This window comes from Hemitrygon akajei, chromosome 5, assembly GCF_048418815.1.
Source record: "Hemitrygon akajei chromosome 5, sHemAka1.3, whole genome shotgun sequence".
Lineage (NCBI taxonomy): Eukaryota > Metazoa > Chordata > Chondrichthyes > Myliobatiformes > Dasyatidae > Hemitrygon > Hemitrygon akajei.
This window is the reverse complement of record NC_133128.1, coordinates 68131849-68149462: the sequence shown is the minus strand read 5'-3', so window position 1 is coordinate 68149462 and position 17614 is coordinate 68131849. Positions and strand designations below refer to the sequence as shown.

General features: G+C 39.3%; 1 protein-coding gene across 1 annotated transcript in view; it reads left to right on the top strand.

Annotated features, from left to right (window-relative positions):
* The window catches only part of LOC140727211 (cilia- and flagella-associated protein 47-like), a 596979-nt gene that overhangs the window by 510603 nt on the left and 68762 nt on the right, over window positions 1-17614 (top strand). Inside the window, exons 56-57 of the mRNA XM_073044476.1 lie at window positions 6063-6222; window positions 17508-17602. Coding sequence (XP_072900577.1) covers window positions 6063-6222; window positions 17508-17602 — 255 coding nt within the window. The remainder of the gene's footprint in view (window positions 1-6062; window positions 6223-17507; window positions 17603-17614) is intronic.

The following is a 17614-nucleotide window of genomic DNA, read 5'->3' as shown; positions in this document are numbered from 1 at the left end:
ATTTATAGAGTCATAGAGATGCACTGCACAGAAACAGGACCTTTGGCCCAACTCATTCTTGTTGACTGATATATCTGCATAAGCAAGTCCCATTTGCCTACATTTGGCCCATATCTGTCTTAACCTTTCCAAATCTGCAAATTTATTAACCTAGTCCAAATGTCTTTTAAATGTTATGATTGTACCCACATCTACATTTCCTCTGGCATTTCATTTCACATACCCACCACCACCAGTGTGAAAAAGTTTTAAATCTTTTAAATCTTTTCTGTCTCATCTTATATCTATGTCCTTTTGTTTTAGGGAAAATACTGTGATTATTCATCTTATCTATGTCCCTCATGATTTTATATAACTTTTTGGCTTCCTATCCTCTAAGGAAAGATGTCCAGCCTTTCCAGTCTTTCCTTATGACTCAAGCTCTCCAGTCCCAGTAACATCTTGGCAAATCTTCTCTGCATTCTTTTCAGCTTACTAACATCCTTCCTATAAATAGGTGAGTAGAACTACACAGAATAATCCAAGCGTGGCCTCACCAGCGTCATGTACAGTTGCAACATAACATCCCAACTTATGAATTCAGTGCTTTGCCCAATGAAGGCCAGTATCCCAAATGTCTTCTTCAACACCATGTCTACCTGTGTTGCCACTGTCAGGGAATTATGTACATGTACCCCTTGGTCTCCCCATTCTACAATACATTCCATTGTCCTGTCATTTACTGTATAAGTCTTACTTATGTTTACATTCCCAAAATGCAACAGTTTGCACTGATCCAAGTTAAATTCCATCAGCTATTTCCTGGCCTACTTTCCCAGATGATCTAGATCCTGTTGTAATCTTAGATAGCCATCTCACTGACCATTATAGCTGCAGTTTTGGTGTCATCTGCAAATTTATTAACCAGGCCAAAAACATTCTTATTCAAATTATTAATATAGATGATGAACAACAGTAGACTAAATTCCAATCCCTGTAGCAGTGTTAATCCCAGGCCCCCAATCTGTAAAACAGCTCTCCACTACTATCCTTTGACTCCTTGCACCCAGCCAATTTATATCTAATTGGCTTGTTCACTATGGATTGCATGTGAGCTAAACTTCCAGACCAGCCTATCATGCAAAATCTTGTCAAAGACCTTACTGAAGTCCATGTATACAACATTTACCCCCCCCCCCCCCCACACACTGTTCTCATTAATCCTGTTGATTACTTCTTCAAAAAGTTCGGTCAAATTCTTGAGACATTTAAGGATAATATATGCACATACTGTATATTAGGAGGAATAAACTAGAGGCCCACTCAGTCCCTCATACTTTTTTTTTGTCTTTAATTACAATGTGATCGATCAACAACATGAGGTTTCTAACCTAAATTCTGCATTTTCATCCATCTGCTGTTACCACCCTTTACCCCTGTATTAAAAATATTTAGACTCTGTGCCCACTGCCCTTTTGGGAAGAGGATTCCCAAGACTCGAGCCTTCAAAGCAAACAAGTTCCTCCTCAACGTGAATGGGCAACTGCACATCTTTAGATACTTAGTTCTAAATAATCCCATAAGAGAAAACATCCTCTCCACAACCATCCTGTTAAGACCCCTTAATTTCTTCTGATTAAACTCCAGTAGAAACGTTGAGTCTGCCCATATTTTCCATGTTTGACAATTCACCAATTTCAGGTATAAGTCCAGTTCAACCTTCTCTGAATTGCTTCTAACATATTGACATCATTTCTGAAATAAGGAGACCAGCAATGTATACAGTACTCCAATGTTGGTCTCGCCAGCACCTGATTTAAGTCAAGCACAAGCTCCTCACTTTTGTAGTTCTCCTCTGTTTGAACTAGATTCTTGCTGCCATCTTGCTCTCACCTCCCCTTTCAGCATTCTAAAGGAATGCTCCCTTTATAACTGCCTTTCTGATCTGCCATCTTCCAGCAATCACTATGCTACTCATGCAGCTGCAGGAGATGCAATACCTATCCATCCCAACATTTTGGGACCCAAACAGGCGTTCCAGATGAAGTACTTCTTCTGCTTTAGTGTACTGCATTTTGTTCTCTTTGTTATGAGATACTCCCAAACACGCTGGCTTACAAGATTTAAATGCTCTAACTGTCTAGAGTACAGGTAGCTGGTGTGGCCTCTTTAAGGGCTTAGGACATTCCCGTTAACTGATAATCACGTTGTGGGTGCCAAGAATTGAGCACTTAAGGATCACCTAAACATAATTCAGTGCTCAATTGTAAGCCTGCTAGTGATATTACCTTGCATTTGTTTTGTGCTCAGATTCAGTTCGATAACGTGTCTTGAAACTTGCTTTGGATACCCCAGCATCTGGGTCCACACCATCCTCATCAAGGACTCTCATCACAATTGAGCCAACATGGAACCTGCAGGGTATCAGAGCCTTTTGTCAGCTGTGGCCAACCACAGTGAGAAAATTTCCAGACAGAGCTTGGAGATACATGACCTCCACGTCGCCATCTGCCAACTATTGCAGGGAGGAAGCTGAAGTTGCTCAGCTGAGGCTGTTGTTCGCTCTGCAGTGCCATTCCATCTTCCAATTCTGGAGAGGTTCAACAGTGACCTGGTTTTTGCCGCGGCTTCCTCGTCCAATACTCATTCATATTTGAAGTCCAGCCATCCCGGTTCCCTTCAGAGCGGAGAAAGGTGGCCTTCATTATCTCTCTTCTTACTGGAAGAGCCCTTGCCTGGGCAGCTTCAGAGTGGCAGCTCTGCTGGCAGCTCTGAGAGATCCATAGGCCCTTTCACGTGGACAACTGAAGCGGAGGCTGGTTTTCCAGAGCTTCAACAGAGGTTTAATACAGCTCCCATCTTGGTTTCTTCTAAACCGGACCTTCCTGTCATTGTGAAGGTGGATGCCACAGACATTGGAGTGGATGCCATCTTGTCTCAAAGATCACCTTTGGACAGTAAACTGCACTTGCGTGTATTCTTCTCCAGGCAGCTATCCCCGGCAGAGAACTATGACATTGGGAATCAGGAGCTTCTTGCAGTTAAGTTAGCTTTGGAGGAATGGCATCACTGGCTGGAGGGGGTTAAGAACCTTTTTATTATTTGGACTGATCAAAAGAACCTGGCTTATGTTCAGGAGGCCAAGAGGCTGAATTCCAGGCAGGCCAGGTGATTTTCAGTTTTTAATATTTATTTTCTTCCCACTTTTTCCCAAGCAATAATCAAAAGCATGCTGTTAGCTTTTCTAATTATTTTATATATCTGCATAGGAGCCATATGTAACTCAGCAACCAAATCCCTTCTCCAAGAAATCTTCCACTATTAGATTGTTTTTAATTTTTTCCTCCCAAACTGGGCAGTTTTACATTTTCCCACATAATGCTTGATTTACCAAATCATACCAGGGCTGTAAATTGTAAACTATGGATTTTTTTCCTAACTATCTGCCTCTAAATCTCATTTAAGTTAAAGTTAAGTCTGTCCCGACTCTTATTGGCTCATCAGGCCGGTGCTTATGCCGGTTTCCGTGGCGTGAAGTGACTGAGAGTACAAGACTCCCCCTCGGATAGGACGCCAGTCTATCGCAAGGTTAACCCCCAGCATTTTTCCGGTACCCATTTTTCAGCTGGATGGACTGTAGCAAAGTGTGGTTAAGTGCCTTGCTCAAGGACACAACACGCTACCTCGGCCGGGGCTCGAACTCATGACCTTCAGATTGCTAGTCCAATGCCTTAACCACTTGGCCACGCACCACACTGATTTATGATTTAAGATACCCATGAAAATGTACTTCTTCTGGTTAGATTCCCTAATTCCCTAATATGGGTTGATTTACGATTTTGCTTTCTTAAGCTCTTGTAAAGTATATAATGTAATGCTGCTACGTTAAGCATGTGTTCTTTTAATAAAAATAATTACACTGATACTAAGGGCCTTAATATCTTTTTGCAATCCTTTTCCAATTTTACTTTGTTATGATGTAGCCATTACCATTGCAGATATGCTCAGAGGATAAATAAACCCTTATAGAATAATGATCATGCATTCATGGTCTTTTATGGGTCCATGACACCCAGCCATATTGCTTCCAGCCCAATCAGTTTCTCTCCTGATATTCTCAGTCACCATCCCTCCTGCCTCTTATATTCCCATTATCCCAGATCTTCTTCTACCACAATCTATCATTCTGTCCAACAGACCACTTACAGTACCTTTTCCCAGAGTTGACCTCCTGCTCACTGAGAACTAATATAATGAGACAACAGACACAGGAAGCTTGAGACAAACTTTATTAGAGGTAATGACCTGTGACTCATACAATGAGAACTTTTCATCTTATGTTTAGCATAGAATGTTTTAAATGAATGGTTTCAGATGTGAAGGGCAGTCTACTGGAAAAAGTTCTAATGTACTGTAGCTAATATAAGAACATAAGAAATAGGAGCATTAGTAGGCCATCTGGCCCACCAAGCTTGCTCCACCATTCAATAAGATTATGGCTGATCTGGCCATAGACTCATCTCCACTAATCTGCTTTTTCCCCATAACCCTTAACTCTTTTACTATGCAAACATCTATCCAACCTTATCTTAAATATATTTACTGAGGTAGCATCCACTGCTTCTCTGGGCAGAGAATTCTACAGATTCACCATTCTCTAGAGAAAAGCATTTCATCCTCATCTCTGTCTTAAATCAACTCCCCTGAATCTTGAGGCTATAACCTCTAGATCTAGTCTCACCTACCAGTGGGAACAACCTTCCTGCCTCTATCTTATCTATCTCTTTCTTAATTTTATATGCTTCTATAAGATCTCCTCGCGTTCTTCTGAATTACATCGAGTACAGTCCCAGGTGACTCAATCTGTCATAGTCTAACCCCTTCATCTCTGGAATCAACCTTGTGAAACCCCTGTGCACTGCCTCTAAAGCCTATTTATCCTTTCTCAAGTAAGGAGACCAGAACTGCACTCAGTACTCCAGGTGCAGCCTCACCTGTACCTTGTACAGTTATAGCATAACCTCCCTGCTCTTAAATTCAATCCCTCTAGCAACATTCCATCTGCCTTCTTAATAGACTGCTGCACCTGCAAACCAACCTTTTGTGATTCATGCACAAGCACTCTCTGGTCTCTCTGCACAGCAGCATGCTGCAATTTTTTACTATATAAATAATAATCTGCTCTTTCATTTTTCCTTCCAAAGTGGATGACCTCACATTTACCAACATTGTACTCCATCTTTCAGACCCTTGCCCACTCACTTAACCTATCTATATCTCTCTGCAGACTCTCCGTATCTTCTACACAATTTAGTATCATCAGTAAACTTAGATACACTACACTTGGTCCCGTCTTCCAGATATTTAATGTATATCGTGAACAGTTGCAGTCCCAGCACTGACCCTTGCAGCTCACTGCTCACCACTGATTGCCAACCAGAGTAATACCCATGTATCCCCACTCTGCTTTCTATTAGTTAACCAATCCTCTAACCGTGCTAACACATCACCCCCAACTCTAGACATCCTTATCTTATGCAGAAGTCTTTTATGCAGCACCTTATCAAACACCTTCTGGAAATCCAAGTAAATAATGTCCATCTGTTACCCTCTATCCACTGTGCTTGTTATGTCCACAAAGACCTCAAAATAATGTATTTTAATACATTATCTCCTTGTCATTCTAAGAATATGTATACACATTAAAAATAATATTGAACTATGTCATATCTTTGTAAAGATGTAGCAAAGATTTACAATTGCTTGCCTATACAACTCCTCTACCTATGTGGTGTCAGGTTAATTTATAATTTAATACTTGCATAACACCACAAATTTAATAGTGTGCCTTAAATCTTAAATTTATCATAAGCAATAAATTGTATATCAACTGATTTGTCTGTGTGGTGCATCATATTTCTTTTAGTTGGCACCTTGTTCCATCAAGCCATTTACAGAATCTAATCTTTTAAATTAGATTTGTCATATGTGAAATACTATATGTGAAATACACATCTCATGTCTCTGGGACATAAGATTTTCTGACAATACATTCTAATACCATACATTTTTCATTTGAATAGATATATTACTTCTGCCAAAAGGGAAATTGGACATTCCTTTGATATTTGCACCAGATGACATGACATCTTATGAGGGGCTGATGGTGGTCCAAATCAGGAAACAGGATGGAAGTACTTGGCCTTATGCTGTGCCAAATATAACAACTCAAGAAATGAAAAGGTAAGATACTGACACATCGGGCATGGAAGCAGAAATATTTGTTTTTATAACTGTTTAAAGAATCAATTTAATATATGATATATTTTTGATGTAAATATGAGGTGATATGAGAGCTGTCAGTAGATTATTATGTGATGGCAATTAAATGCAAAGAAATAATGCAAAACTAAACAGATTCATGTGAGTCATTAAGACAAAAGAAGAATGTAACATCTAAGATTACTGATGACAAAAGACAGATGAAAAGAGTGCTAGGTGTCTGCAAAATGATAGGCACTAAATAAGTGAGGAATAGGCTTTCATGATAAGTATAATAGAGGAAACATGAAATTGTGCACTTTTGGAAGAAATATAATGCAAGTTTTTTTTAAGGGAAACTAGAAAATTTTTGTGTTCTGTGATTTATTTTGCTGGTTTATGAAGCACAGAAAGTTAACTTGCAGGTACTGTTAGTAGCATTGAAGACAGATGCAGATTTGCTTTTTATGCATTGTGGTATAAGAGGAATGGTGCTTAGCTGTTCAAAGCTTTTATGAAATCACAGCTGAAGAGTGTTGGTCTCTGCAGCTAAGAGGACTTAAGAATAACCATCAAAATGATTCCAGACACAAGTCATTTCTTAACCCCTCCATACTTTCAGCATTTCTCAGGAATTGTCCCCTTTGTGACTCCATAGTTCACACTTCCAATCCCACCAACAGCCCTATTTCTAATGGCAGTTTCCTTTCCAATCACAAGTGATGGAACAATTCCCAACATCTAGAAACTGAAACAGTTTCCAAGTTAAACAGTTGGACTTGTAGTTTCTTCCAGTCTAGTGCATTGTATGTGGTCTCCTTTACATTACAGAAATCAAAACACATTGGTGACCCCAAGCTTCCCATTGCCTACCACTTCAATTTCTCATCCCTCCCACGTTCTGACTGCAGTTTGTGACCCCCTGTACTGTAATATTGAGGCCAAATAAAGCTTGAGGAACTGCCCCTCATCTTCTGTATGAACACATTCCAGTCTCCTGGACTTGTTACTGAATTCTGCAGCTTCAGGTATTTTCATTTCTCAATCTGCATTGATAATCTATCTATGATATTAGCTGAGTTTGTTGTTTTTTCCTTCTCTTTGGAAATGGAGGACATATCCAGCCTGATCTGCTGGGCATGTCTTCCTGCTCTGCATATTGCAACTCAGACTAATTTGTCTAGGTTTAGGGAATCATGGCCTAACAAGGGACAGTCAACATGCCTGAGTGTGGGGCAAATTATGTCTTTCTTGCTTGATTGAGTTTTTCAAGGAGTTGACAATGATAATTGATGAAGGTAGAGCTGTCGATGTTGATTACATTGATTTTAGTAAGACATTTGACAATGTCCCTCATGGTAGGCTCATTCAGAAGAATTGATGCATGGGATCCATTGTGACTTAGCCATCTGAATTCACTCATAGAAGACAGAAGGTACTGGTTGTTGGCTGGAGGTCTGTACCTAGTGGTGCTGTATAGGGATTAGTATTAGGAGCTTTGTTGAATGTGATGTGTATAAATGATCTGCATAAAATTATGGACGGATGGACTAGTAAGCTTGCAGATGATATAAAGATCAGTGGTGTTGTGGGTAGTATAGAAGACTGGCAAAGGATACAACAGGAAATAGATCAATTGAAGATGTATGCAGAGAAATGGCAGGTGGAGTTTAATCCAACCAAATGTGAGGTTTTGCACTTTGGGAAGACCCTTAACTATAATGTTGTATAGAGGAATATTGGGGTCAAAGTCCATAGGTTTCTGAAGCTAGCTGCGCAGGTTGATAGGGTAGTAAAGAAGCCAAATGTCATGTTTGCCTTTATAAGTTGAGGCAATGAATTCAAGAGTTGGGAAGTTTTACGTTGCAGCTCTATTAAACTCTGGCTCTATCTGGGGTATTGCATCCAATTCTAGTTGCCCCATTATAGGAAGGATGTGAAAACTTTGGAGAGATTGTGAAGTTTACTGGGATGCTACCTGGGTTAGTGGGCATATAATATAAGGAGAGGTTAGAAAAATTTAGGTTGTTTTCTCCTGAGCAGCAGAGGATAAAGGGTGACCTGGTAAAAGTTTACAAAATTATGACAAGCATAGATAGAGTAGGAAGTAGTATCCTTTCCCAAGGCTGAAATGTCTAATATGAGAGGGTATGCATTTAAGGTGGGAGGAGGGTAAGTTCAACAGAGGGCATGAGTTTTTTTTACACAGAGAGGTGGGTGCCTGGAATGTACTGTTAGGGTAGTAGTGTAGGAAAATATGACAGAGGCACTTAAGAGACTCTTAGATAGGCACACGGATGCGTAGAGAATTAAGCGATTTGAATTTTGTTTAGGCATTTAATTACTAGTTGAAATATTTTGGCACAACATCAGAATCAGAATCAGGTTTATTATCACTAGTATGTGACGTGAAATTTGTTAACTTAGCAGCAGCAGTTCAATGCAATACATAATATAGTAATATAGAAGGAAATAAATAAGTAAATAATATAGAAATAAAATTATAATAAATAAATAAATAAATAACCCGATTACAGTATACATATATTGTATAGATTTAAAAATCGTGCAAAAAACAGAAATACTGTATGTTAAAAAAGTGAGGTACTGTCCAAGGGTTCAATGGCCATTTAGGAATTGGATGGCAGAGGGGAAGAAGCTGTTCCTAAATCGCTGAGTGTGTGCCTTCAGGCTTCTGTATCTCCTATCTGATGATAACAATGAGAAAAGGGCATGCCCTGGGTGCTGGAGGTCCTTAATAATGGACGCTGCCTTTCTGAGACACTGCTCCCTGAAGATGTCCTGGGTACTTTGTAGGCTAATGCCCAAGATGAAGCTGACTAGATTTACAACTCTCTGCAGCTTCTTTCAGTCCTGTGCAGTGGGCCCTCCATACAAGACAGTGATACAGCCTGTCAGAATGCTCTCCACGGTACATCTATAGAAATTTTTGAGTGTATTTGTTGGCTGAATGACCTATTCTTATGCTGTACTATTCTAGGTTCTAGGTTCTTTTGTCTATTTTCCTGCCCTCTAACTTCTGCCCTTCACTCATTGACCAATAACTTTGATTAGAAAACAGAAAGTAGTGGCTGATGGTGCTTATTCAAGCTGATGTTCCTCGTGGTGTTCCACAGAGAACTGTACTAGGACTTCTGCTGATTATGATATATATAATAACCTGGATGAAAGCGTAATTGGGTTAGTAAGCTGGTGTTTTTGATAGTATAGAAGACTGCCAAAGAATACAGCAGGATATAGATGAATTAAAGATATAGGGGTAAAAATGACAGATGGAGTTTAACCCGGCCAAATGTGAGATTTTGCAGTTTGCAAGACCCATAGTGGTGTTGTTGCATAGAGGGATCTTGTGGTCCAAGTCAATAGCTCTCTGAAACTGGCTGTACTAGTTCAAAGGTCCATTTATTATCAAAGTCATGGAACAAAGAAAACAAAAAAGTGATTCAGAGAAAATCAAACCCACCCTCCCACACTCAAACAAACACAAAAAGAACAGTGTCTTGATCATCAACCCCCGAAACCTCCCTCCCCCTGCACAAAACGGAACAGAAACATCAACCCACAAAAACCAAAACCTCCCACAAACAAAAACTAACAGAACATTAACCCCCAAATACCCTTCCCTTGCACAACAAAATGGAAAAAGAATGGGCGATAAAAAAATAGAAAAACCATAAGTCTGGAAAAAGTCCACAGTCCATAAACACAGTAGTCCAATCCATGTCTGCAGAACCATGATTCCACCCTGTGATATCACCAATATTCATCAAAGAGAGAGACACCACATGAGGCAGAGAGGCCTATCCACCTGCCAAACGGAGCCACACAGCGATTGGCTGCTCACAGACTCCTTCTCAGCAGCAATCAAAAGACAGGCAGTCTTTGAAGGTAGTCTCCCTCGCCTTCAGCATTTGCCTTCATGTCCCAATCTTCCTCAATGCTTTAATCAGTAACTTATGGATGCTTTGATTGGCGAAATGGAGTTGAACATCGGCTCGTGCCCAGTCTCATAGTTTCTTCGCATCAAGACCAACTGAGTTTGTGCTCACTTCCCGGAATCTTCTCAGAGACAGCAAAGCAAAGCAATGGATCACTCAATCCATCTCCAAACTGTAAATCTCATGATCTCACAGTCCTAGAAACAAATTTAAAGTGAAAAACAGACCTAAAAGAAGTAAAAAAAAAAGGCATTTTCGTGAGCTACCTGGAAGATGTTGACCAAGGGAGCATTGTACGCTGGTAAAGAAGGTAAATGGAATGCTTTCCTTTAGTGGTTGAGGCAATTAATCCAAGAGTTGAGAAGTTATGTTGCAGCTTTATAAACCTCTAGTTCTGTCTCTATTCCCATTCTTTAACTGCTCCCCTTCACTCATTGACCAAACAACCTTGATTACAGTTTATCTTCAGAGTCACCTTGCTTTCACCTGATCAGAGAAATCCCACTCTTCAAACTTCCTCACACCTTAACATGGTTATTTTGTCTCATTTTTAGTTCTAGTAAAGGGTGTCCAACCTGAATCAGGTTTAATACCTGATTAGAATCAGAATCAAGTTTAATACCACTGGGATTTGTCTTGAAATTTGTTGTTTTGCAAAAGCAGTACATTGCAATATATAATAGACACATTCCGCTTTTTTAAGGCATCGCCTTTTAATGATGTCCTTGATGCTGGGGAGGCTAGTGATGGAGCTGGCTGTGTTTACCACTTTCTGCAGCTTTTTCTGATCCTGTGTACTGGACCCCTCCTTACCAGACAATGATGCAACCAGTTAGAATGCTCTCCACAGTACATCTGTAGAAATTTGCAAGAATCTTTGGTGACATACCAAATCTCCTCAAACTCCGTATGGAATATAGCCACAGTCGTGCTTAATTTGTAATTATATTGATATATTGGGCCCAGGATAGATATCCAGAGATGTTGACACTCAGGAACTTGAAGTTACTCATCCTTTCCACTTCTGATCCCTCGATGAGGACTGGTGTGTGATCCCTTTACATCCCCTTCCTGAAGTCCACAAATAATTTCTTGTTCTTAATGATGTTGAGTATGAGGTTGTTGTTGTGACACCACTCAACCAGCTGATCTGTCATGCTCCTGTATGCCTCCTCGTCACCATCTGAAATTCTGCCAACAATAATTGTGTCATCAACAAATTTATAGATGGTGTTTAAGCTGTGCCTAGCCACAGTCGTGTGTGTAGAGAGAATGGAGGAATGGGTAAAGCACATATCCGTGTTGATTTTCAGCAAGGAGGAGATGTTATTTTTGATCCACACTGACTGTGGTCTTCTGATGAGGAAGTCAAAGTCCAGTTGCAGAGACCCAGTTTTTGGAGCTTGCTGCTGAATACTGAGGGTATAATGGTGTTGAACACTAAGCTGTAATCAATAAACAGCAACCTGATTGAGGTATTGCTACATTGATAAGCAAGGGAAAGAATAATGAATTGTTGATTAGCTTTACACATAGAAGCAATCTCAAGTCTGGTACTAAGCATGTAGAAATAAAGACAATTACAGTAGATTTTGGTTAATTGGGCCATTGGTTAATTGGGACAGCCACTGATTTGGTACAACTTTTAAAAAGCAAATATTAATCAAGAAAAATTCTGGGATTCCCTTCATTTATTTGGTTCACTATATTGCCTGATTGGGACAGGAGACTGTTGCCAAACATTTTCTATCTAGTGTCAGTTGTGTGCATATTGTGTGATCATTAGACACTACACGGTGCTTAGAAAGAATATAGCGTCAATTGTATGTCTTTGTGTTCACAAAACAGTGATTTTTGACACTGATAGTTGGTGAGAAATAAGCAGTAATATAATTTAGAACTGTTCTTCTCACTGTGGTTTCAAGCATTCAGGCTTGCAGATGCCAGAAACAGCCACAAGTGAAAATGAAACAATTTCATTACTTCAGCAGATAGGAACTATGAAGAATTTGTAGGTATTGGCAATAACCTTGAATGTTACAATAAAAATGATTTGCAGAAAGCAATCATCAAAAGCATTGTTTGAGACAGTTCATTATCTGCACTGGGTATATACATTGATTTTGTTCATTTACAGTCAATCAAAAGAACACGGATTAATTCCTCAGTCAGTAACTATTAGGAACTAATACACAGTTTTATAGTACTGTAGTAGTTTTGGTAGTATTCTAATTTGCGCTGTATTTCATTTAAATACTTAATTTGTTAGTCAGTTAACTGGTAGTTTGTCTTTTTTATACCTTTGAAACTATTTCCTCGAAACTGGCTAATTGGGCCAAAATATACTGTTCCCAATGTGTCCCAATTATCTGGAATCGGATAAGAAGGTTACAGTAGCACATAGTTAAACTAGCAGAGGATATAGATACAAATCAGAAAAACTTGCAGCAGTTAAGCCAGAAAGAAAAGAATAGCAAAATTAAAATCTGTTTACTTGGAAGTGAAAATGGGAATTAATAATGGGATAAAAGAACATGTCAAAGACAGTAAAGCAATAATTTGTAGTTTATAAAGAGGAAGAAAGCAAAAGCATACTAAAAATATGAGGAAATAATGGGGCAAAAGTGAGGGGAAAATTTAAAGGTAACATTACTACCAGACAGAATGTTATTGGCAATCAAATGGAATGAAAGTAACAAAGAGAAAATGCTGGAAGTACATAACAGGACAGGCAGGATTAAAGGGATTAAAGACAGACAATCCGCTGCCCGTATCTCCGTGATTTCAAAGAACTGGCTGCAGAGATGCATTATGTGTGACCTTTCAAAATACACATTTGATTCTGCAAAGGTCACAGTAGACTGGAAAACTTCAGGGACCTTTCCAGATTCTAATGGAACAGCATTTCACAAGAAGAAGTGAAAATGCAGGGTATTGTTGCTAGTTATTCTTACATCAACTACTTGGAAATTTTGAAATTCTTGACTGAGGCTGCAGTATAGACTCATTCTGAAAATTCTTATATATTTAGTTAGAGTGAAAGTTGGTTTACAAAGAATTTATGCATTTATTTGTATTGATTGAGACTGCAAATCACAGGTTGGAATAAAGAAAGAGGTGGTAGTGTGTTTGGATAATTAAATGAAGTTGCCAAGTTCACCACAAAGGGTTACTCCACAAATTAACTGCTCATGGTATTGATTGCTCATGGATAAAAGATTGGTTTTGTGACTGAAAGCAGAGAGGAAATAGGTCATTTTCACATTTGGAAACTGTAACTAGTGGGGTGTCATATATTGATCTTTAACTATTTATCTTAATTATTTAGATGATGGGACCAAGACAAATTTTGGCAATTAAAAAAGTTGTGGTGAGGACACAAAAAGTCTGCAAAGGATTAAGCATTCTATAAGTAGGCTAAGCATAGATAAAGTACAAGTAGGAAATGTGGCAGAGGTGTTATCCCTTTTTTAGGAGGAACAGAAAGGCACAATATTTTACTGGTGTGAGAATGATGAATGCTGTTTTTAGAGAGATCTAATGTGTCCCTATAAGAAACAGAAAAGTCAGATTGCAGATGATGAACAACCTGCTATCCTGGCCTTACAGTTGGTATTCTGTCTCCCATTAACTAAACAACCTCATGGTATAGATTCACCCCATATCTAGTTTTCCTTCAGATATTAACAGAACCACTGTAGTCGGTATGTAATACATTCCCTTGTTATTATTTTCTGAAAGTTATAGAAAAGAGTGGGGAAACAGTCAGAAGGGGGTGAGTAACCAATAAAAATTTGGCAGAGAAGGGAACTAAATTGCAGATCACCATTTTTGCAGCATTAATCAATAAAGAAAATCAAACCTTTAAAAGTATTATAATCAATATTGACATAATAAAAGTGACATAATCAATATTACAAAATATGCCACTATCTGAGTGCTATAAAACACAAATTTTATGGTAAATTGACATTTAGGAGGCAATGATTTGATGATCATATGATAAGACTGCTTTAATCTACTCTGAAACTTTGCCAGATAGATATCCACGAGTTGGGATAGTTTCATCAAAATAATGAAATGTGGCAATAAAAACATCCATTCAAGCACTTTCTAGTCTGAGACTCACTACGTAGGCCCCTTTGAATGCAAACACAAGTTGAGAAAATCTACTCAAATTGCAGTTACTTGCTTGAGCTTATTAGTGACCAGAATATCTTATTAGTGACTAGAAGAGTCTATAAGAATTAAATTGCACCTCTGCTCCATCTGCCAAAAGTGGAATTTCCTGGTAGCCAACCAGTTTAATTCTTATCTCCATTCCCACTCCAACACGTCAGTCCATGGTCTCCTCTTTTTCCACGATGAGGCCACTCTCAGGGTGGAGGAGCAAATTCCCTACTCTAGCCTCTTATCTCCTCTCCTCACCTGCCTATCACCTCCCTCTACTGCCTCTCCTTCTTGCATTTCTCCGACTCTCTTATCAGATTCCTTATTCTCCAGCCCTTTACCTTTCCCACCCACCTGGATTCACCTTTTTCCTTCTAGCTGGTCCTCCTTGCCCTCTCCCCACCTTTTTATTCTTGAGCCTTCATCCCTCCTTTTGAGTCCTGAAAAAGAGTCTTGACCCAAAACATTGTTTATTAATTTCTGCTGTGAGTTCCTCCAGCATCTGCAGAATCTCTTATGTTTAAAATTAAAAGTTGTGTTGCAGTTGGCCTTAACAAACATCAGATTTTTAAAAATATATTTCTGCATTTTAATGTTTCCATTATCTTTTCATTAATCAAATTAGTGTTTTGTGTCATATTTTCTGCTTTCTTATTTTCTCTTGTCATTTCTGTTTTTTATTCAGTGAATTATTGTCTTCCAGTGCAACTCCTACAGTGACCAGTTTGTTAATTTTTCTTTCTCCTCTTTTGTCATTGAGTAATGCAGATTACACATGGGAACGGATTTAGGTTGCGATTAGCAACAATCTAACCAGGATTACTGAGAAAATTTCAGAGGCTTAGATGGATTATGTTATTTATTTATTTGTTTGTTCATTTATTTACTTACTGAGATACAGTGTGAAATAGGCCCTTCTGGCCCTTCGAGCCACGCTGCCCAGCCACCCTTGATTTAACCCTAGCATTATCGCAGGACAATTTACAATGGCCAATTAACCTGCAAATTGGTACATCTTTAGATTGTGGGAGGAACCCTTAGCACCTAGAGAAAACCCATGCATCCCTTGCGGAGGACCAGACACCTTTCAGATAACGTTGGAATTGAACTCTGAACTTCGACATCCCAAGCTGTAATTGCACTGCGCTATCCACTATGCTACCACGGCACCCAAAAAGGAAGCATTGCAACTCAGAGGACAAAGAAAAACACATGAAGTGAAGGACATCTTCAATGCCCAATGATTTCCAGAGTACCCTCAATCATTTAGCTACTCGTTCCCCTTCACATAATTCCTTGCTCCCTATGCCCATTATGTTGCACCTTCTCCACTCCAACACTTAATGCTGCAATTACTAGCATATTTTCTCATTCTCACTCTCATCTTCAATGTCTACAATCTGTATCCTAGTCTCTCTGTTGTCTTATTTTATAACCATACCCAAAATCATCTACAAATCTCCTGATCCACCTTTGCCACTCATATTGCACGTCCAGAATCCTTTCACCATCTCTTCCCATCATTCTTCCTCAGCATTTTAACCTATATATTCCACCTCCCCAGATCATTCTCTGTTCTAGAAACGCTAATTTTTTTATCTTTAATTTTCACACATCAAGTAATTCCCATTCATTTTAAGTTGGCAGCAGTATCTCAAGATCCATCATACTGAGCACTGATATACCCCAGGGCTGTGTGCTCAACCCTCTGCTGTTCACACTGCTGACTCGCAACTGCACTGTGAGATCCAGCTTCAACCGTGTCATCAAGTTCGCTAATGATACAACAGTGGTTGGCCTCATCAGTAATAATGATGAGTCGGCATACTGAGAGGAGCTAAAGAGGTTTGTCAAATGGTATGAGAACAAGAAGCAGAATCTCAACATGGACAAAACAAAAGAGATGATTGTTAATTTCAGGAAGACACAGGTCTATCTCTCTCCATTGCACATTAATGGCTCTGCTGTGGAGAAAGTGAAGAGCACAAGGTTGCTTGGTGTGCACATAATGGACAATCTACCTTATCCCACAATACTTCATTAGTCAAGAAGGCAGAACAGAGTCTACAATTTCTGAGGAGAATGAGGCATTCAAGGCTCCATGCAACCATTCTAACAACTTTCTGCAGGAGCACCATGAAGAACGTCCTGTCAGGCTGCATCATTGTGTGGTACAGAAGCTGTAAGACCTCGAACCGCAACACCCTACAGAGGGTATTAAAAATCTCCAAGAGGATGACTGTGGTCTTGCGCCCCCACTATTTGTGACATTTACCAACAGCTTTGTATACAAAGTGTCCAAAGCATTGTTGAGGATCCCTACCACCTATCACAATTTCTGTGACCCATTATCATCAAGAAGGAGGTACAGGGACATCAGGACTAGGACTGCCAGACTGCATAACAGCTTCTTCCATCAGGCTGTGAGACTAATGAATACTCTGCCACCACTGAGGTCTCATCACTAGAACATCGAGCTGTTTACTATTCAATGTGCTGCATGCCACATGCACTTTGAATTATATTTTACTAACTTACAGTATTTGTGGAAATATTTTGTTTTATATGCTGTGTGTGATATATGTATTGTGGGTGCACCATGGCCTGAATGTTGTTTTGTTGACAATAGATGGCAGTAAACTTGAACTTGAACTTATTTATTTAGTCCCAGTTTCTCTTTACACTTTGTGCTCAACTGTCTGCTCACATGATGGTGATCCAGCTTGGCCCATGACTCATTTTGCACTATTTGCTAATTAACCTGTCTCTCATCTTCCAGATAGCATTTCATATAATAGTGGTGTCATCAAACCCATTTATCTTTGCTGGTAAATCAGTTTTGATTCTGAAAGTGCACAAAAATCTGAGCTGTTGATATCTGACAAAAATGACAGATGATGCTTAGAGAAGGCACGGGCTGTCGAATTTCAATAGTATGCTAATAAGGCAGATTATACATCAGGAAGTGCTATGTTCCATCAGATTAGTGCTTGGCTGATGAAGGAGAAAATTATCTCCCACCCTACACTGTAGCATAATTGTGCTGGCACTACAAGGAGTGAGGAGTGAGCCTTTAAATTCTTTTAAATCCAGATCCATAAGTTTTGTAAAAATAGCATTAATTCTATTCTGCCTCAGCTTTTGTAGATCGGAGGGGGGTGAAATTTCTGCAATTCGATGGCTGTATCCGATTTATGGTATCCCTGAAGCATTGACAGCAAAACTGTCCCCTGGTAAGTCACTAA